A 22,261-nucleotide genomic window follows, 5' to 3' on the forward strand; every position below is an offset into this window, starting at 1 on the left:
GTCTCTAGCAGTATTGTTTACAGGGAGTGACTGGTGGTGCTGCCTAGCAGTGGGATCTTGTGAGATCTGTGCTAGAGCGGAGTGAGAAAAAATAAAAACGACGATCCTGACTGGTGGTGTCCTGAGGTGGTGCCTAGTGAAAGGCGGTAGCCACAAGCAGGTGGGAACCTTACAGGGGGAGCCAAAGGTGGGATCGTCACAGGGATCCAAAGGCCGTGAAATGTGAGAGACAGCAATTGCTTTGCCAAATTATAAACAGTCACATAATTTATAAACAAATCACATCATCAGTTATTGGCGATAATGCAATCTTTCTAGCATTGCAATGCTAAATTAACATGTGTGATGGGAAATAAAACCTTGACTCAAATTAAGCCCACAATGAACAGAATCAAATTCCTTGCTACATTCTAGTTCAGTCATTTCAAGTTTTATTGGTTGTTTGAGGAACAGGTCAATGTTTCCCAAACTTTTGATAGCTGGAATGGGTTTTTTCCTTCTATAGAGGCAACTTTTTATTTTTTCACTCAGAAAGGCACACACTCTCTCTGTGTGTCTCTCTCACACACATACATATCTGTGTCACATAATATTTTTGGCCTCTACCCCTAGATCAGTGAACAGATCTTCTTGCAACTGTGAAGTGGCACAGTTAATATTGCCCAGTCAGTGGCCTGTGTTTTCTGGGAATCTCTCATGCCTAGCAGCTATAGTACTAGTTGTCGTCTGGTGAAGTTTTACTGGGGGGGGGGATCAGTTGTGTGATGCTTTGCTAAGAGGCACATACACTGGAGGGCTAGTGGATGGCGCATCTATCACTGGCTATAAATATAACAAGCGACGCTCTGCGACTCTCTTCCCCTGCCCTCCTCCTAATACAGGCAAACTTTTCCACATCGATTTTGGCTACATTTTGGGCCGTGACCCCAAACCCCTTCCTCCACCGATGAAGCTGAACAAGGAGATGGTGGAAGGCATGGGAGGGACACAGAGCGAGCAATACCAGGAGTTCCGCAAGCAGTGCTACACGGCTTTTCTTCACCTGCGCAGGTATGGAACTTTTACACCTTTTTCACTCTGTAGTTGGATTGATCAGCTGGGTCCTTATTTGCTGTGCACGCAGAGGCTGTCTGGGGCATCCACTTGCCTAGTCGTTTCACTCTCAGCATCATCTGCTGCTGCTGCTCTTTTTTGGAAAACTGGAGTTGCAGCTGGCTCCTCCTTCCTGTAGCAAAGAAAAAGGCAAAGGGTAGCAGTTCTTCACAGAGCACATAGTTAAATTACAGGATTCGCTCCCGCAGGAGGCAGTGATAGCCACCAACTTGGATGGCTTGAAAGAGGAATAGACAAGTTTATGGAGGAGAAGGCTGTCAGTGGCTAGTAGCCATATTCATTCATTTTCATTGGCGATCACTCGTGGCCGAGTAAGATTGTCTTCCAGGGTGACGTCTGTAACGGTGGGTCCGTAAGTGACTGTGGAGGCCAATTCTGGACCCACACAGCCTCCCACAGTGAGGACATAGGTTTCCAGATGGAAGATGGTCACGATGAGGATTTGCTTGACGTGCCTTCCGCTTAGCTCGTTTGTCCCTTTCACCTTGTACTCGTGCTTCTTCAAAGTCCATAGCACCTTTGATAATGGCCGACCTCCAATTGTGACGTTCATGGGCCAAGGCTTCCCAGTTCTCGATGCTCATGTTACATTTTTTAAGATTAGCTTTTGAGAACTTTACTAGCTATAATGGCTATGCTCAGTATCCTTCTGAATATCAATTGCTGGCAATTACAAGTGGGAAGAAAGCTCTTGCGCTCAGGTCCTGCTTGTGGACTTCCTATTGGGACATCTGGCTGGCCACTGTGAGCAGAGGATGCTGGACTAGATGGGCCATTGGCCTGATCCAGCAGGCTCTTCTTACGTTCTCAGCAGTTCTTTCCCTGCCTCTATTCCCTTGAGCCAGGGGTGGGGGCCTAAAGCCCAATGACTGAGTGTAGCCCTCTAGGCCTTTCTGTCTGGCCCTCAGGACTCTCCCTAGGCCATGGCTTATCCCCAGGAAACACACCTCGCTGCCTCTGCTCCTTGGGTGCCTCTCTGTGACAATGCCACTTGCTTGCCAGGCTGGAGAGATGTGTGTATGTGAAGAAACCTCTGCCACGTGTGTGGTTGGAATGTAGCCTGTTGAATCAAAGTAAGAGCCGCATTCACTGCTCACCTCTATCATGGGGCCCCTGCCTAGGAGGGAATGTGGCCCTCAAGCTGAAAAGGGTTCCCCGCCATCACCCGAGCTCCGTGCACCAGTTTAAGCATTTACACTGGTGCAAGTATCAGGGGCTCCCATTTGTCTGGAGCTCCTGCTAGGAAAACGTATAGAATCATAGAATAGTAGAGTTGGAAGGGGCCTTTAAGGCCATCAAGTCCAACTCCCTGCTCAATGCAGGAATCCAAATCTGGGATACCATCTGGGATATAAGATACCATCTCTCTGTTTCTCCCACCTGACACACACACAACACCACCGCCAGCCTCAGATCCTTCTGCAAACCTGTGTGTGATGCCTTTGGTTTATTCATTTATCTATACTTGTATCCCGCTTTTCAGACAATTATTTTCTCCTTAAGAAATTCAAATGTTTTTTTTAAAAAAAAAATAGAGAGAGAATGGTCTTGCCATCAGACTTACAAGCTAGGGGGCAAAAAGTCAAGACACACAAGGAAAGACAAGTAGAGGGAAAAGGCAGAGGAGGGAAATGAGTTCTTGAAAGCCAGGACAAAGTGGTGACCTATAAGTGGGCTTTTATATCCAGTGCGGCTTAAGCTGATCTTCCCTTGCTGGCGTTCTTGCTTGAATAAACAGTTGGCGGCTCTTGCTCCTTTGGGTTGCCTGCAGCTAAGGCATACTCAGAGCAGACCCACTGACATCAATAGGTCTACTTTCAGCCATGTCCCATTGATTTCAGCGAGTTCGCTCTGAAAGAGGACTAACACTGGCTCCAACCTTCTGTCTGATGGATGGGGCCGGCAGTGTCCTTCCTCCCTTGTTTCTGCAGTCCCAGGGCAGCAGGCAGTTGGGGCTGAGCTGTCTGCCTAGTGCAAGGGGAGAAAGCGAGCTCCCTGCAGATGCTCCTGCTGTGGCCAGGCTGGTCTTCCCTTTGCTCGTGATGTCCTTCCTTAGAGCCAAGGGGTGCAGCCTGCCAATAGTCCCAAGTTTCCTGGCCACTGGGAGAGGCAAGAGTGAGCTGCCCTTCAGCAGTCCCAGAGCAACAGAGAGGGAGAGCTGGGTATTCTTTCTACTTGATTGTGGAGCAGAGGGAGTAAGATCTCTGCCCAGCTGATGGGACCAAGTTGATCTTCTCTTGATCTTCTTCTTCCTATGAGGCAGGGAGAGCAGCATCCCAGGGGCCATTGCCCTGTGGCCATTGCCCTGTGGCCAATGGCTTACCTGAACAGTTCAACCCGTAATCCTCTTCTCTATCTTCAACTAAAGCAAGTGTATGTGAAATGAGTGCATATTATCCCCCTCTTTCAACCCGCCCCATTCCCTCTGTGGCAAATTTAGCTCATGGGTTCCACGGGGAAAGGGCCGAACATTCTGCTGTACTGTAAAGCACTATGCAGGCTGATGGCCTAATATGGGGGTTGCAGGGGAGGACTTTTTCATCCCGAGGGCCACATTCCCTTCTGGGCAACTTTCCAAGGGCCACATGCCAGTGGTGGGCAGGGCAAGAGGCAAAAATAGGAAGACAAATGCGATTTTTTTTTTACAATAAATGTGAATGTTTACCTTTGCACAGTAGGGTAGTTTCTGCAAACAGTTTGCACAGTAGGCTAGTTTCTACACACACCTCCCGCTCCGTCCTCCATCCAGACAAGCAAGAGGCATGATCAGAGTTCAAGGACACAGTCCAGTGAGGTCAAAAGATGGGCTGTGGAAGAGGACCAGTGAGGTGTGGCGTAGGGAGAGGTCTGGGGTCCAGACCGAGAAGCCTGGAAGGCCGGATTTGGCCCCCAGGCCTGAGGTTCCCTGTCTCTGTTGTAATAAAAAGAACAATAATCTGTGCAGGTGTTGCACAAGTATCCTGGTGTCCATGTTTTGGTGTATCAGAATGAGGGTGAGGAGGCTTTTAAAAAAACAAATATGCACTCCACTCCTGATACGGTTGCACAATCCTTCCTCCCACCCTTTTTTTTTCCGGGGGGTGGGGTTAGGATTAAGTGGTGATCCCGGAAAGAAGGCAATGAGGAGATAATGTGAAACAATGTCTGAGGAAGTGGTGCTCTGTCTTGCTGAAAAAGTAGAGATGAGGAGTGGGGGGAAGAAATGTCTTTGATAAACTGTCATTGATAACGCATTAGCAACAATTCAGTAGAACGAGGAAAGAAAGTTGAGTTATTCATCAGAGATCGCAGTGAGCTCCCATCTCTCCCCAGAATCGTTGCAAAGGGATTAACCTGTGCAGGTGATGCTCGGAGGATCAATTACACATTTCATTGTAGGAAACAAAGAAGACAAAATGATTTTCTGTGTTTGTGTGTATGGCTGTACACATCTTGCACAGCGCCAGGATCTCCTTTTATCTTTTACTCCTGCAGCGTGAAAGTTGACTACTTTAAGCCAAACATTTGCCAGATTTCATTTCTGATGTTTTTAAACATACGCTTCCATGCTGGGCAGCGATGTTTTAACTCGGAATCCATCGTCAAAGTATCTGGAGCTGAAATACCACAATTTTGGGGTGAATCTCAACCCCTTGAATCTAGCCTAGCTCAAAGGAGGTCTTAACTGCACTCCCAGAAGTTGTTTGGGATTTGGCAAAAAGAGTCCAGAAAAAGAAAATTCTGGAAGGAAAGCAGCTGCTCAAAACTTTCTCCCACATCAATCACACACACACCACAAAGTGTCTCCTTCGTAGTTTCCCCACTTCTTCCAGAGAACATCATTAATGTGGCTTGCTGGGCAGAGTAGCTGTCATGGTGAGTTGTTCTAAGCCGGGGATAGGGAATGTTTTTCAGCCAGATAGCCACATTCCCACATGCCGGGGGTACATGCCAGTGGTGGATACAGCCAGAGACAAAAGTGGGTTGGACAATGAATGCCACTCTTAACCTTTGTACAGGAGGCCATATCCATGCCATGCAAAAGCCAAAGGCTTCTGTCTATCGTCCATCAAGGCATGCAGGAAGCACTATCACATTCCAAGGCATGTTTCAGCCAGGTGAAGGCACTCAGGGAGCGGCGGAACAGGGTCAGGGAGGGGTGTGGCCTGGGCAGAGTTCCAAGGGCCAGAGAAAAGGGTTGTGAGTCCTCACCCCTGAGATTCCCCACTCCTGCTCCAAGCTGTTTGATTGTGGGGTGGAAACTTCACAGGGATGCACTCCCCCTTGGCGAGTGTGACTTCTAGGCCAACTCGGTGAGCTTGATGCTAAACAGGACTTGAATAACGACAGGGAAACAACCCCTAACATAAAAACATAAAAAGATCCTGTTGGATCAGGCTAGTGGCCCTTCGAGTCCAGGATCCTGTTCTCACAGAGGCCAATTAAATGCCTACAGGAAGCCCGCAGGCAGAACCTAAGCACAACAGCACTGTCCTCTCCTGTGGCTTCCAGTAACTGGTAATGTTCATAGAATCATAGAATAGTAGAGTTGGAAGGGGCCTATAAGGCTAACTAGTCCAACCCCTTGCTCAATGCAGGAATCCAAATCAAAGCATTCCCGACAGATGGCTGTCCAGCTGCCTCCTGAATGCCTCCAGTGTCGGAGAGCCCACTACCTCTCTAGGTAATTGGTTCCACTGTCGTATGGCTCTAACAGTTAGGACGTTTTTCCTGATGTCCAGTTGAAATCTGGCTTCCTGCAACTTGAGCCCATTATTCTGTGTCCTGCACTCTGGGACAATCGAGAAGAGATCCCGGCCCTCCTCTATGTGACAACCTTTCATGTACTTGAAGAGTGCTATCATATCTCCCCTCAGTCTTCTCTTCTCCAGGCTAAACATGCCCAGTTCTTTCAGTCTCTCCTCATAGGGCATGTTGAGAGATGCAGGGTTTTTCAAGCCATGGCTGAAGGAGAAGGTACATAGCTCAGTGCCAGAGCATCTGCTTTGAATGCTAAAGGTCCCAGATTCAATCCCTGGCATCTCCAAGTAGGGCTGGGAATGTCCCAAGTCTGAAACCTTTGGGAGTCACATTCAAAGCCAACAATACTGAGCTAGTTGGACCAGTGATTTGTCTCTGTGCTCCTGTGTCTTAAAGAAAGAATGTTGCTCAGTGCTTTGCATGCAAAAAGGTCCCAGGTTCAGATCCCAGGCTGGGAAGAGCCTTTTCTGAAACCCCGAAGGGCCGCTGCCTGTCAGTGCAGGCAGTACTGACCTAGGTTAACCTATGGTCTGACTTGGTATACAGCAGCTTCCTATGTACGCGAGGTGGGAGAAAGGAATTCACTTGAGGAGAGAACACGGGGAAGAGCAACAGCCTGTTAAGAGGAGATGAGCCAAGAGAGAAGAGGAGTGGAGAGTTTTGAAGGTGAAGACGTTGAAATGGAAATGGATGTGGACGATGACAGAGAGCTACCGTTCAGTCTTAAGGAGAGGGGTGATTGTGGCGATAATGTCTGGAGAGAAAGATGACTTTAGCAATAGCATTGTGAGTTGACTAAAGAGCAGTGATGTGGCACGAGGTTAGGCCAGCAAAGAGGACATTATAGATATGAGATGATCAGAGCAAGGTTAAAGTGGCATTACTTACGATTTGGCCCTGGGTATTGAAGAATTGCATTCTCTCTTAATTTATTGATAGTGGAATGTCCAAACTTGTCTCAAAAAGCGTTAACAGATAATAAGATTAAAAGGTGAAGAGCGCTCAGGATCTAACAGTTACAGCTTGATTGCCTTTGAAATACTCTCAACAATGTGTGATAAAACATTACCAACATAGCCTTTGTCTGTGGGAAGCCTGAAACGGAAGGAATGTTGATGGCAAGACATCTTGATTGAATCTTTATGATGTATGTGGAATAAAATGCACAAAAGTGGGGAATATTAAAGATAATAATTGGAAGGAAAGACACTTGAAATTCATGCCCATGGAATTCATTGAAAGGTGCGGGAGAGATGGTAGAAGCTTGCTTAAGAGAGGGGGAAGAGTTATGGGAATAGACCAACAGTCTTTTTCTGCTAAATATATGTTAAACTTCTTAAGAAGATACAGGAAGAGAAAACAAATGCATATCTATTTTGAAATCCAGAATGCATTTGGGGACTCTCTCAGGTAACTTTAAACTTTTGTTTAAATATATTAGCAAGACACTGAAAGCTGTGGGAGGGGGAGGGGGCACAGAGAACAATTCATGGAAAAGGCACTGAGATAGAGAAAGGGAAGAATTTGTGAAAAGATTATATATTTATTTATTTATTTATTCATTCATTGCATTTGTATACCGCCCCATAGCCGAAGCTCTCTGGGCGGTTTACAACAATTAAAAACAAATACACAAATTTTTAAAAAACATATTTTGAAAAGGCCATTTAAAGACACATGCTAAAACGCCTGGGAGAAGAGGAAAGTCTTGACCTGGCGCCGAAAAGATAACAGTGTTGGTGCCAGGTGCACGTCGTCAAAAAGATCATTCCATAATTTGGGGGCCACCACTGAGAAGGCCCTCTCCCTTGTTGCCAGCCTCCCAGCTTCCCTCGGAGTGGGCACCCGGAGGGGGGCCTTCGATGTTGACCGTCGCGTACAGGTAGGTTCATATCGGGAGAGGCATTCCGTCAGGTACTGGGGTCCCAAGCCGTCCCACCGATGCTCCTCACCCGTGTGGTCACTGCCCCCTTCCTCTTTTAACCACACCCCTCCTCTAAACAAACAGCCAAAACAGGTTAGTTTATATTTCAGAGAGATTATTCTGCTTCACCCGCATACACATGTACACACACTGCACCACAATTGCTCAGACGCTTTACAAAAAACGTGAAGGCCATGACAGGCCGAGCCTGAAGGGAGGGGAGCGTTTGATGCAAAGACACCACCTCCCTTTTCCAGGGTGGGGTGCAAAACGTCTCCCAGCTTTTCTCTTGGAGACAGCCATCCCAGCTGCCGTCTTCTGTCTTGGACAGGGATTTTTTTTTTCCTCCTGTCACAGGAAACTGTCATTGTTTGATGGTGAAGCTCTCTGGTCTTCACTAGCTAATTAATTGCATTTCAGATCAGCACTGGTAGCGTTTAGCAAGGCTGGTGAAAGTCTCTCCTTTTAAGTCTTTGTGTCTTCTGGAATAGCTTTGCAAAAAATAAATAAAAATATACTTGCTACTCAACTGCAGTTGATCTATTGAGAATAGATCTATTGCATTTTCTTAACTTAATGGCCATTAGGTGAGAGGGCACTTGAAAACCTCAAGAACATGCAAACACCCCTGGTGGATTAGACCCGGAGTTCATCTAGTCTAGGCTTCCCCAACCTCGTGCTGTCCAGAAGTTTTAGACAACTCCCATTATCTCTGACCATTTGCTATACTGGTTGAGGATGATGGGGTTTGTAGTCCAAATCAGAAGCTGCCTTACCATTGGATAATCTAGCTCACTACTGTCTACCCCAACAGGCAGCAGCAATCCAGCATTTCAGGCGGTGATCATTCCTAGAAGTACATGGGACCTTCTACAAGCAAACCATGTGCTCTAACACTGAGTGACGGCCCTTTAAGCAGGGGAAAAAAGTTATAGTTCAATGGCGGAGCACATGCAGAAGATCTCGGGTTCAATCCCTGACATATCCGGGTTGGGTTTTGCAAGATTCATGTCTGATACTCTAGAGAGCCACTGCCAGTCAGTGTAAGCAGTACTGAACTAGATGGACCAATAGTCTGATTCGCTAACAGACAACATACTAAAGTAACAAGCCCTCCCTTGTTATTTGCTGCCCAGCCAGTGGTAATCAGAGGAACAATGCCTCCAAACATGGAGGTTGCATTTAATTATCATGAATAATAACTATCTATAGTCCTGCCTTCTCTGAATTTGGCTCCCTTCTGAATAAATGCTTGATACAGGCATTCCTTCTCCTTGATGGCACACTGGCTTGGGCACAGCAAGATAAATATATTTTAAGTAGTATACATTATCAATATCTTGGCATGGTCACTAACCAAAATGGAGACAATAGTCAAGAAATCAGAAGAAGGCTAGGACTGGCGAGGGCAGCTATGAGAGAACTAGACAAGGTCCTCAAATGCAAAGATATATCACTGAACAAGAGATGATGAACCTATATGAACCTGCCCGGGCCCTGAGCTCTTCAGGAGAGACCCTTCTCACGATCCCAACACCTTCACAAGTGCGACTGGTGGGGACATGAGATAGGGCCTTTTCGGTGGCTGCCCCTAGGCTCTGGAACTCCCTCCCTAGGGAGGCAAGAATGGCCTGCGCTGTGCAGTCCATCCGCCGACAGCTAAAGACTTTTTTCTTCCGGCAGGCCTTTGGAACTGAAGGCTTTAAGGGTAGTGACTGAAGAGGATGCTGTATGTTATTGTTTTACTTGTACGCTCCTAAACTGGGTTGCAGTATTTTAAGTGTATATCTAATTGGTTTTAACATCTTAATAGTTTAATCCTGTTTTAATGTTGATTTTATATGTTTATATGTTTTATATTTTTATAGGTTCTTAATGATATGTACTTATTTTTATCTGGAAGCCGCCTTGAGTTCCAGTTTGGAAAAAGGGCGGACTATAAATAAAGATGATGATGATGATGATGATAATAATAATAATAATAATGGATTGATTCCATAAAGGAAGCCACCAACCTGAACTTACAAGATCTGAACAGGGTGGTTTATAATAGATGCTCTTGGAGGTTGCTGGTTCATAGGGTCGCCGTAAGTCATAATCGACTTGAAGGCCCATAACAACAGAAATAAGCTGCATGCGCACATAGGTGGATGGCTTGTACACACAAGTGTGGTGCTGTATTTTCAAAGTAAACTTGCTTCCCAGATAGCGTGGAAGTGGCCTTTTTTGGGGTACACTGAACCAATTATATGGAGAGAGAAGTGAGCAAATATCCTCCTTCTAGACTTTTCTAGCCATCGTGATGTCTACAACGTGCACCAAATCTCAGGGCTCTATTTCATAGGGAAGGGAAGGACCCCGAGTTGTTTATGTATTAGGGCAGCGGTTCCGAAACATTTTCCCCCATGCCCCACTTGAAAATTCCTGAGGGTCTTGACGGACCACTTCATGATTTTTCTGGCTGTTGGAGCAATTGCGCTGCGCTGTGCTAGGCGCTGCACGACTTTTTAATTGTGACTTTATTGCTTCTTTGATTTCTTACGTATGGCAATTTGCATCCTATACAATTCAGATTGTAATGTAATAAAATGCAATATAAAAAAATGAAACAAAAAAAATACAGTTAAAAGCTAATATGAATATTTAATACAGACATATACCGCGGACCACCCGAATGAAGCTCATGGGGCACTGATGGTCCACGGACCACAGTTTGAGAACCCCTGTAAAACAGTCTGTCACATTGATTTTGGCCCCTTCAATGCTGAGCTTCATGGATAGAGCTTTTTGTGTCCGTAAGCGCTCAGTGTTCACTTAAGTGTCAGCGCAGATGACTAGGATGTGTCAGGTGGCCCAGAGCACACGGATACTCTGGGGCCATTCGTGAGCAAAGCAGATGTTCTACCACTGATGAGCTGCGTGCAAAGGAGGTGTTCTATGACCCTTCCCTAGAAGGGAAAGATACTGGAGTAAGCACAAGGTGAGAGAAATTTTCTCAAAGGCAAGGTGCACGACCAAGAAGAGAAGAACCAAGAAAACAAAACTTAAGCATGGATAGGAAAAATATATATACGCAATGAATGAAAAACATTAACAAATATCTCAACCCTAATTAGAAGAAATACAAAGCAGTACAACCAGGAAGACCATCTCTGAAGTTTCCCTCGCCTCAGGCAGCAAGGGTCACCTGGAGGAGGTCCTCTGAAGATAACCTTAGCAGCATAGTGATGGAGCTGGTGGTTGTCCTTTCAAATCTGGAAAACCCAAGTTGACAGGAATGTCCTCCTTTCACGCTTTGAGCTCCTTTAGATGTGATGGGAAGTACTTTTTTTTGTCGGAAAAGCACATGCAGCCTCCACGTGAAGCTTATCAACAAGATTTCTTACCTGCCCTTCACCATAAGGTCCCAGGGTGCAATAAAATGAACAGTTGTGAAAACAGATGAATTAGAATTGTAAAAACATATCCAACCATTCTAAGCAGAACAGTATAAATTCAGCAAAAGAGGTGGGTCTCACAAAACAAAATGTCTTAGCTGTCAAAGGTCAGAGTGAAGAAGTGCATCTTCACCGTACGGCGAAAGCTGTACAATGAAGATGCTCGACAGATATCTGTGGGGAGGGAGTTGCACAACCTAGGAATTAACACAAGGAATGCTATTCCCTGTGCTTCTAAGAGTGGCAGAACTACCAAGAGAGTTCCCTCTGCTGATCATAACACAAGAGAGGCTCTGTAGGGAAGGAAGCTGTCTTTCAGATATTTGAGGCCTAACCATGTAGGGTTTTAATCACTAATGTGAACATGTGTTGGGCCTGGAAATAAGCTGCTAACCACATGGGTTGTGTGAGTTCTAGATGGAACCCCAGCCAGTGATGTAGCCATTGCATTTTGCACCAGTTGAGGTAGTGCAGCGTGTGGTGGCATCTCAGATCCAGCGGTTTCTGGATGAGATGGTTTATCTAGATACATTTCAGTCTGGTTTCAGGCTGGGTTATGGGATGGATATGGCTTTCATCACCTTGGTGGATGACATGCCAGGAACTAGACAAGGAGAGCATGTCCCTGTTGGTTCTGTTGGACCTCTCAGTGGCTTTCGATACCATTAACCATGGTATCCCTCTGGGCCACCTAGCTGGGATGGGGTTTGGGGGCACTGTTTTACAGTGGCTCCATTCCTTTATTGAGGGGCAATCCCAGAAGGTGGTGCTGGGGTGTTCCTGTTCCGCTCCTTGGCCATTGGCCTGTGAGGTCCCTTAGGGTTCCCTTCTGTCCCCCATGCTATTTAACATATACATGAAACCGCTGGGAGAGGTTGTCCAGAGCTATGGGGTCTAGTGTCACCAGTATGCTGATTATGCCCAACTCTATTTCTCCTTTCCACCTATATCCAAGAAAGCTGTATCAGTTCTAAACCAGTATCTGTCATCATTAATGGACTGGATGAGGGCAAACAAATTGAGGCTTAATCCAGACAAGACAGAGGTACTCCTGGTGACTCGGAAGGCAGATCAGGGAATAGGGATTCAATCTGGTTTGGCCGGGGTTACACTCCCTGTGAAGACACAGGCTCGCAGTTTGGGTGTACTCCTGGATTCAGCCCTGAGCCTGGATGCTGAGGTTGCTGCGGTGTGCACAGTTAAAACTAGTGTGCCAATTGTGCCCATTCCTGGCCAAGGTGACACATGCCTTAGTCACATCCCATTTGGATTACTCTAACACGCTCTATGTGGGGCTGCCTTTGAAAAATGTTCAGGAACTTCAGCTGGTCCAAAGAACCACAGCCAGATTGGTAACAGGGGCTGGTAACAGGGAGCACACAATTCCCTTGTTATAACAGCTCTACTGGCTACTGGTCTATTTCAGAGCACAATTAAAAGTGCTGGTTATGACCTATAAATCCCTATACACTTGGATCCAGGGTGTCTGAAGGACCATATCTTCCCATATGAGCCTATCTGAGCCCTGAGATCATTGGGGGAGGCCCTTTTCTTGCTCCCGACACCCTCACGGGAATGTCTGGTGGGAACACAAGAAAGGGCCTTCTTGGTGGTTGCCCCCAGGCTCTGGAACTCCCTGCCTAGTGAGGACAAACTAACTCCCTCCCTGCTGTTCTTCTGTTGGCAGGTGAAGATTTTTCTGTTCCAACCAGCTTTGGGGAACTGACTGTAAGGGCTATTAATAGGGTGCTATTTTACTGATTTGTATTTTGTGTGTGTGTGGGGGGGTTAATCACTATATTTTAAATGATGTTCGTTTTATAGTTAAATTATGTGTTAATTATAACTTCAGTATGTTTTTAATATTTTTTACTGCATTTAATTAACTTTTTCTAAGCCACCTTGAGTTCCAGTTCTGGGAAAAAGACAGGATATAAAATAATTTGCTGCCCTGGGCTTCTACTGGGAGGAAGGGCAGGATATAGAATTAATTAATTAATCAATCGATTGATTAATGTCTTCAAGGCCAGCCCCATAGAGAGTGCATTGCGGTTGTCCAGTCTGGATGTTACCAGAGCATGGAGTACAGTAGCCAGGTCATCTCCGTGTGACTCTTGCGTCCCTGTGTATTTTCTTGGGTAACGAGCTTATACCCAGGCCAGATGAGTGATTGGCTGAAAGCCTTCAAACTGACAACTCTTTAATTCAGCCATGGCAACCAGTGGTTTTCTGGATGTTGCCAGGCTGTAACTCTCATCAGCTCCAGCCAGCATGGGCAAGAATGATGAGGGCAGCTATAGTCCGGCAACATCTGGAAGGTCACAGGCTAGCCATCCTCTTGCTCAAATTGAGAGGATTTTGTTCACGGTTTGTTTTTTCCCCTCCTTTCTCACACATTTTTTCCATAATTGCATTTCTCTTCCACATCCAAATATGACAGTTGAAATAATCACCCACATTGCAAGCAGCTTTACATCTTATTCAACAGCTTTGGCACTAAATTATTTTTATTTATTTTATGTAGAAAATAAAATAATAAACACAATCCCTTAAAACATTGGCAGCTGTTTCAAGCAGAGTTGAGTTGGAAATCTCAAAGAAGCTGTCAAGCTGTTCCTCTTTAAGGATTACAACCACCTTTTGGATTTCTAAAGAGAGATATTTATATATTCTATAATAAAAAAATCCCTCCAGTTTAAGCACTTGCCTATAGATGCATATCTTTCTGTTGAACTCTAAAAAGCAGGGAAACTGGTCAGCTATAGTGAACGTGCCAGGGGAGCAGGAGACTACACCACCTTTCTGAGACATTGGTTTGGCCTACAAATCTGTAAAAATGCAAACACAATTTGGGTTGGTCTTTCACAGTCCAATGCACATCCTGTATAGCTTGAAAGAATTTGGTAACGTGCCTCTGGGCATATGGTGAGTGCTGGCAATACCTGCAATAGCCCAGATAACAGAAACAAGACATGTACTGTGCTAGTTTCTTTTTAGCAGGAAGGAAGCAACAGCATAAAAGCAGTGGATTGGTCTTTCACAGTTGTTGCCATCACTCACCATGCTGCCCCTGACAGATTACCCCTGAGGCAATGTGGCCTTAAAAAAAAACGTTCCCCACTCCCATTGTAAATCTAACATACCCAATCTCTCATCCTGCATAGGAAACTTGATCTAAGTAGCCAATACTTCAACTATTGCCAGCAAAGCTAAGGTTTTCCACAGTGCAAGTGATAATCTTGCTATAGATTCATTTTGGGTTTGATTCATTTGACCTTCAGAAGTATCTCATATTTTCCTTCATTCTGTATAAATTGATTTCTAAAATCTTGGTTGTCGGCCTGCCAGTTAAGATTTCCCTTCATGCATCTGATGAAGAAGGCTTGTGTCCACATAAGCTTGTTGTCTTCAAGTTGCCCACAAGACTTCTTGATTGTTTTTGCTTCAAGAGACACAATTCAATTACTTTCCTGGATTTTTTCTTAAATACAAAGGTTATATTTTCTTACAATCTGTATCCACCAGTTTCTAAAATCTTGGTTGATGGGCTGCTTTAAGAATTTCCTTTAAGCATCTGATGAAGTGGGCTTGAGACCACATAAGTTTGTCTTCCTATATACATAAAATTTGAAGTTGTCATCACACAGCTTGTCACGCAGCTACAGGTTGCCTGGATGTTGACAGATAGCGCTGCAGACTACAGCATAAACCTTTTAGACCTGCTGAGCCAGTGGAGGAGGGAGATGGAGATGGAGGCAGGCAGGAGTAAAAAGAGGGGGCGGGGAGCTTTGCTGACCTGCAAAGGGAGTAGGTAATTGGTGGGGGTGTTGGCGAATGAAGCAAGCAGGGGCGCAGCCCCTAGTTCCATCATAAATTTGTTCATTTTTAAGGTGCTCACAAGGCTCTCTGATTGTCTTTGCTTGAAGAGACGTAACTCACCTACCCGTCTGGATTTTTTCTTAAATTCAAAGGTGTCTTACTATACTTGGCTTTTTTTTCTCCACAGGTATTCCAACCTGATTTTGAACTTGTTCTCCCTCATGGTCGACGCCAACATTCCAGACATTGCTCTTGAACCAGACAAGACAGTTAAAAAGGTAAGGATCAGGTTTCTTCTTCTGCAGTGCAAAGTGTTTGTACTATGTGATGCCCAGCTGCTAGTCCACAGGATGGGTCAGGCTTTCAGAGCTACTTTATCTGCTCCTCTCCCCATTGTGCCCCATTTTTCAGCTCCCTCCCATCATGTGCCCAAGCTCACATACTTGGTTCTCATGAAATGGTCATTGCCGGATCAGGAGTGGGGAACCAAATATGGCCATCCAAGCATCTTCAGCTGGCCCTTGTAACTTTTACTGGGCTGTAGTTCTACATCCTAATCAGGTGCTTTTGCCTCACTGGAATATGCTCTTGAGCTATGATAATGGTTCTTGCCTATCTGCTTGGAGAGAGGTGTTTTGGGGGTGTAGAAACCCCTGGCTTCTCTGGCTGCAAAGTGGCGTACAGTACAAAGGTAAGAGTCACACCCATTCCCCATTCATTTTTGCCTCTGACTCTGCCCATTGTCAGTGTTCCATCCTAGAAGGTTCCCCACAAGGGAATGCAGCTCTTAAGCTGAAAAGACCTCTGTGCTAGATGATGTGATCTTTATTAAGAGCGTAAGAAAACCGTGCTGGTTCTGGCCAGTGGCCCATCTAGTCCAGCATCCTGTTCTCACGGTGGCCAACCAGATGCCCCAGTGGGAAGCCCACAAGCAAGACCTGAGTGCAAGAGCACTTTCCCATCCTGCCTTTTCTAGCAACTGGAGTCAGAGCATGGCCGTCATTGGCTAGTAGCCTGATTGCTGTTGATGGGGGCAGTGACAAGTTTTGCCCCATTCACCCGACTATTGTCCTGGAGAAGAGAGTAGCTCCCACAGATGCAGACCTTGGCCATTCAGAAAGGTAGATTTATTTATTTATTTTATTGCATTGGTATACCGCTCAATAGCCGAAGCTCTCTGGACGGTTTACAACAACAACAGATTGTTTTCAAACTAGCAAAAAGGGTAGGTAAAAATACACCTGCCAGTAGGAGATGGGTGAGTGGAGGGATCATTTGTCTATTAGGCCCTGTTCACACTCTCCCAGAGCAGGTTGGGATCCATTTCCCCATGGTGCAATCCCATGGAGTCCATGAATATGTGGTAGGTGTGCTGTTTCATACTACTAAAATCCCCTGTGTGACACCATACATCAGGAGGGAGATACTTTTGGCCTTCCAGATGTTGTTGAAGTACAATTCCCATCAGCCCTAGCAAGCATGGCCACTGGGTAGGAATGATAGGGGTTGTAGTTCAGGAGCATATGGGAGGCCAGTTGTTGCCCTCGTCTAACACACATAGTCAAGCATCCAGGTGGACAAAGGTGAGCATGAACAGGCTAAATTTTGATTGCTGTAAACCGCCCAGAGAGCTTCGGCTATGGGGCGGTATACAAGTGCAATAAATAAATAAATAAATAATAAATAACACACAACAGTGAGTTGATAGCCATTCCATGCTTGCAATTGCACTTTTTCTAGAGGTCAGATTCAAAGAAATGGCTGCCAGCTCTCTACATGAATGGCTTGATTTTTTGAGCCCTGTGCCAAAGTTTAATCAAATACATGACCAAAAGACTGAGACTGGGTTTGCTTTGGTTCAGTCCCCACCTCCAGTACCCCCACCTCATCGGGGGGCATGCATGGGGGAGCACATCTGGATAGACGCCAATGTACATAGAGCCCACTACAAATGAAACCATGGTTTCTAAACACTCTGGTTTTAGGCTGTGCACATTGGTGCAGTTCAGCTTACACCCAGTGAGCTTTATGCATCAAAGTTTGCTTGCAGGCTTCCCATAGGGATTGGCCCGGCCACTGTGAGAGCAGGGTGCTAGACTAGATGGGCCATTGACCTGATCTAGCAGGGCTCTTCTTATGTAAAGACATCCTTGCAGTTGTGATGCCCAATGCACTTCCAACATCCTCCTTCCCTCCCAGCATGCGATAAATGCTGGCATTAAATTTACACTAGTATAGAAAGCACTAAATGGCTTGGGATCCAAGTACCTAAAAGAGCACCTCCTCCAGTATCAACTATCTAGGACCTTAAACTTGGCAGACGAGGCGCAGTTCGTGGTGCCACCACTGGGTGCTGCCTGCCTGGCCGTGGCCGGTGATAGGGCCTTCTCGGTGGTGGGTTGTGGAATGCCCTCCCTGGTGAGATGCGTCTGCCTCCCTCATTATTAACATTCAGGAGGAAGTTAAAAGCATTCCTGTTTACCTAAGCATTCAATGGCTGAAAGATACTGTTCGCAGCAACCTTGACATTGTTCATTGTGAGAGTGCGCAATTGTTTTTGAATGTTTCTGGATGTTTTTAAGTGTTTTAAATGTGTTTTCTTGTGGGTGTATTGCATTGTTTTTACTACTTGTTGTTTGTTTCTGTGGGCTCCTTTGGGGAGGACAGGCAGGACAGAAATGCTGTTTTGATAATAAGGAAGCTGTTATTCCTTGTCTGGTCAAGTGCATGTACACAGCCACATGGAGGAATCTGTCAGTGTGAACTGGCCCAGACCCCCTTGCAAAGCAAGAAATGTAACCTGGAGGTGACCCTGGATGCTTTCCAAATAAGTCTGTAAAAGATGCAAGAGGGCAGCCTGCCAGACAAGGCCAATCCTACTGCTTGTCTTCTGGTAATTCAGAAACCCATCTTACTCAGTCGGGTCTCTTTTTAATATAAATGGCTTCAGGGGAGGGGAGAATAGCCACTTCTGAAACCGTTGTGATTTCTCTTCTGGGGTTCATGTTTCTTAACCCTCATCACTGACTGAAATGCAGCCGTCAAGGATATATAATTGGTAGGAACTTGGCCATCAAAGAACAGAATTGGCAATTGTTCTGGATTTCTGACATCTTGCTTTTCTGTTTTCGTCCTTCTCATCTGCAGCCTTCAAGTTCTGACTTACCACTTAGTTTAATCCCATTCATCTCTGTCAGGAGTTCACTGTTGCCTAACGTGATGGCATGTTTGTGTTCGTCCTAGATGCTGTCTTGCGAGAAATCTGACATTCTTCCTTTATCGAAAGGAGAGCCGCCTCCTTTGCGTTTCTGTGCCAATTAAGGCAGAGCAGAGCTGGCTTGTTGTTAATATGTGGGCAACGGCTTACATGTCATTGTGTAGGCCAAATTCCACGTCTGTGCATCCAAGAGTTCAGAGAGAGCAATCCATCCCAATTTCTCTTTCTTGCATTCACTGCATTTAAGTATGCCAATTGCTAAGAAATGTTTTGTGAGGTTTTTTGAATGGGGCTTCTTCTTCTGAGTTTTGCCGATCTTGTAAAGACCTATCTTATTATATGCATTGGAATCTTAATTATTTTGACAGTTCTTCAAATGATGTCAAATTACGGACAGTTTTGTTAGCCAGTTGATTTGTAAGTGGAGGCATCTCCTTTCAGTTTCCCCAAAGTCTTCTTTAATGGAAATTCTGATAGTATAAAATCCAAAGCTTTTTTTCGGGGGGGGGGGGATCAGTTTGTGTGATAACTTATGCTGCCTTTGAAATTTAGTAATCAATTTCTCTGTTGCTCTTGATCTTGTGCAACAGTGTGTTGTCTTAGGGAACAATTCCAAGGGTGGGAAGCTCGCAGAAAGTAATTGAGTTTGATGAGCACCAGCTGTTTTTGCCCCTGCAAGTTCTGCTGGGCTTGCTAAGTCACATGACTGAGCTGAACAGTTAGAATCCAACATAAGTTACCCCCACTGGTCCCAGCCCAACCACATCTCTTTGTTGGGGACTTATGCCGACCTCAGCGATGAGGGGTTAACGCCGGCATAGCCCTGGCTGAGCCGGAGATCCGCCAGATCCTAACTCACTCATCCCAGTGGATTGATTGCTCCCTAAATGTCATAAATGTTATAAGATCATTATAACGGTTATAAAATTAGGAGAATTTTGAGACTGAATTTTTAATATTTTTTGCCCCCTGTGGAAAAGTATTCTTTCTTTCTGCAACCTATCAGGAAATGTCTATATTTATCTTAGGCTGCAGTAGCATTGATGTTCAGCGAGATTGTCTCATTGTTCTTTTGTTCTTTGTTAGGTAAGAGAATTTTCAGTTTGTGGCACATCATGCGTAGGAAGCAGTGTTGTGGAGCTAGATCTGAACTGGGATTATTTGTTAATAAATAGCCAGGTTTTTCTGATGAGGATGCCTGCGGTCCCAGGTGCGCATTTGTAACCTCTTTAAGCCCAAGGACATTATTCTCTTCTGCGTAACCTTACGGGGGCCTCAGGGGCGGCTAGAGGCAAAAGCTGGCCAAGCAACAAATGTTAACTTTGATTTTGGACAGTAGACTGGTTTCCACACACACTCACACACCCATCGCTATCCAGGCAAGCAAGACCCCATTCACACCATACATGTATTCCACTTCAAACAGTCATGACTTCCTCCAAATAATCCTGGGAAGTGTAGTTTGTGAAAGGTGCTGAGAGTTGCTAGGAGACCCCCATTTCCCTCACAGAGCTACAATTCTCAGAGTTCTCTGGGAAGAGGGACTGACAGGTAAACCATTCTGGGAAATGTAGTTCTGTGAGGGGGAGTAGGACGTCTCCTAACAACTCTCAGCACCTTTAACAAACTACACTTCCCAGGATTATTTGGGGGAACTGTTTAAAGTGAAATAGTAGTAGAATAAATGTATGGTGTGAATCAGAATTTCAAGGACATATCCCAACCGCGTAAAACCCAAACAATTACGTGAGGATGCAGAGAAGGACCGATGAGGGGTATGGCCTGGAGACAGTCCCGAAGGCCAGAAGAGTTGCATTTGTGCCCCCGCCCCTTGCAGGCCTAAGGTCCACATCCCCGTCATATGAGGTCGGCCCTCTCATGTGCACGGTGTTAAAAAAACAACCTGTACAAAAATCCATTATCTAACAACTCATTTAGTGTGTATTTTACCTCAGTGAATTCATCTGTAAGCCGCTTTATCCTAAATTGTCCAGTGTTTATTCATTTTGCTACTTTTTGTTCTCACTTTTTTGTTTGTTTGTTTTAGCCAAGAACTGTGTTGCAAAATCTAGAGAATTAGGAAATCCCCAGTCCGACTACATTCCGAACTGTGTTTTAGTCCAGGAGATGCAAATGTGGTTATTTCGCTTAAAAATGTGACTGAGCTAAATTCTCCTCCCCTCCATGGAAAAATACTCAGTTTTGAGGGGAAATTAACTTTTGGCTTTGATCTGCGGTGGCTATTCGCAATGTGACGATGCTCTCATAGGATGATGATTATTTATATAAAGCCAGTGATACACATGGTGTTTTACAGGGTATGTCTCTCTGGCCCAGAGAGCATGCAGTCTTAACTTTGACACAATGGAGGGGAGGGGGTAAGCAGGAATAATTTGAATTTATTTCAGCTTACACATATTTAGGACTTTGTTGCAATTGCAATGCCAAATACTTCAAGGAAGGGCTGGCTTTGGGAGATTTATTTATTTCTGTATTTATATTTATTTAACAGAATGTGTATACTTAATTGTGAATAAAACCTCCAAGTGGACTCTAAAATATACATTAAAATTTATTTATTTATTTATTTCATTATACTTGTATGCCGCCCCATAGCCGAAGCTCTTTGGGTGGTTTACAGTAACTAAAAACATTAAAACAAATACAATTTAAAACAGATCTTCTAAAAACAATTTAAAACACAATTTAAAAATTTAAACAGTATAAAACATGCTAAAATGCCTGGGAGAAGAGGAAAGTCTTGACCTGGTGCCGAAAAGAAAAGTGTTGGCACCAGGCACACCTCATCAGAGAGATCATTCCATAATTTGGGGGCCACCACTGAGAAGGCCCTCTCCCTTGTTGCCATCCTCCGAGCTTCCCTTGGAGTAGGCACCCGGAGGAGGGCCTTTGATCTTGAACGCAGTGTACGGGTGCGTTTGTATCTGGAGAGGCGTTCCATCAGGTATTGTGGTCCCAAGCCATGTAAGGCTTTATAGGTCAAAACCAGCACCTTGAATCGAGCTCGGAAACATAAAGGCAGCCAGTGCAAGCGGCCCAGAATCGGTTTTATATGTTCGGACCATCTGGTCCCTGTTCCCAATCTGGCCGCTACATTTTGCACAAGCTGCAGTTTCCGAACCGTCTTCAAAGGCAGCCCCACGTAGAGTGCATTGCAGTAATCTAATTTGGAGGTTACCAGAGCATGGACCACTGAAGCCAGGTTATCCCTGTCCAGATAAGGACGTAGTTGGGCCACCAACCGAAGTTGGTAGAAGGCAATCCATGCCACTGAGGCTACCTGAGCTTCAAGTGACAGAGATGATTCTAGGAGAACCCCCAAGCTACAAACCTGCTCCTTCAGGGGGAGTGCAACCTCATCTAGGACTGGTTGGACATCCACCATCCGGTCAGAAGAACCACCCACTAGCAGCATCTCAGTCTTGTCTGGATTGAGCCTCCATTTATTAGCCCTCATCCAGTCCATTGTCGCAGCCAGGCACCGGTTCAGCACATTGACAGCCTCACCTGAAGAGGATGAAAAGGAGAAATAGAGCTGCGTGTCATCAGCGTACTGATGGCCAATGCACTCCAAAGCTCCAGATGACCACACCCAACGGTTTCATGTAGATGTTGAACAGCATGGGGGACAGAACTGACCCCTGCGGAACCCCATACTGGAGAGTCCAGGGTGCCGAGCAATGTTCCCCAAGCACCACCTTCTGGAGGCGACCTGTCAAGTAGAAGCAGAACCACTACAATGCAGTACCTCCCACTCCCAACTCAGCCAGTCTCCCCAGAAGGATACCATGGTCAATGGTATCGAAAGCCGCTGAGAGATCAAGGAGAATCAGCAGAGTCACACTCCCCCTGTCTCTCTCCCGACAAAGGTCATCATACAGGGCAACCGTGCCAAAACCAGGCCTGAAACCCGACTGAAATGGATCCAGTTAATCGGTCTCATCCAAGAGTGTCTGGAGCTTGCCCGCAACCACTCGTTCAAGGACCTTG

At 45.5% G+C, this 22,261-nt stretch overlaps 1 protein-coding gene across 3 annotated transcripts in view; it reads left to right on the top strand.

Annotated features, from left to right (window-relative positions):
• PIK3C3 (phosphatidylinositol 3-kinase catalytic subunit type 3) overlaps window positions 1-22,261 on the top strand; it is a 157,324-nt gene that overhangs the window by 95,172 nt on the left and 39,891 nt on the right. For all 3 annotated transcript variants that reach the window (XM_061613420.1, XM_061613411.1, XM_061613416.1), the window contains 2 exons: window positions 882-1,050; window positions 15,221-15,311. In XM_061613420.1, coding sequence (XP_061469404.1) covers window positions 882-1,050; window positions 15,221-15,311 — 260 coding nt within the window. The remainder of the gene's footprint in view (window positions 1-881; window positions 1,051-15,220; window positions 15,312-22,261) is intronic.

Source organism: Rhineura floridana, chromosome 1, assembly GCF_030035675.1.
Source record: "Rhineura floridana isolate rRhiFlo1 chromosome 1, rRhiFlo1.hap2, whole genome shotgun sequence".
NCBI lineage: Eukaryota > Metazoa > Chordata > Lepidosauria > Squamata > Rhineuridae > Rhineura > Rhineura floridana.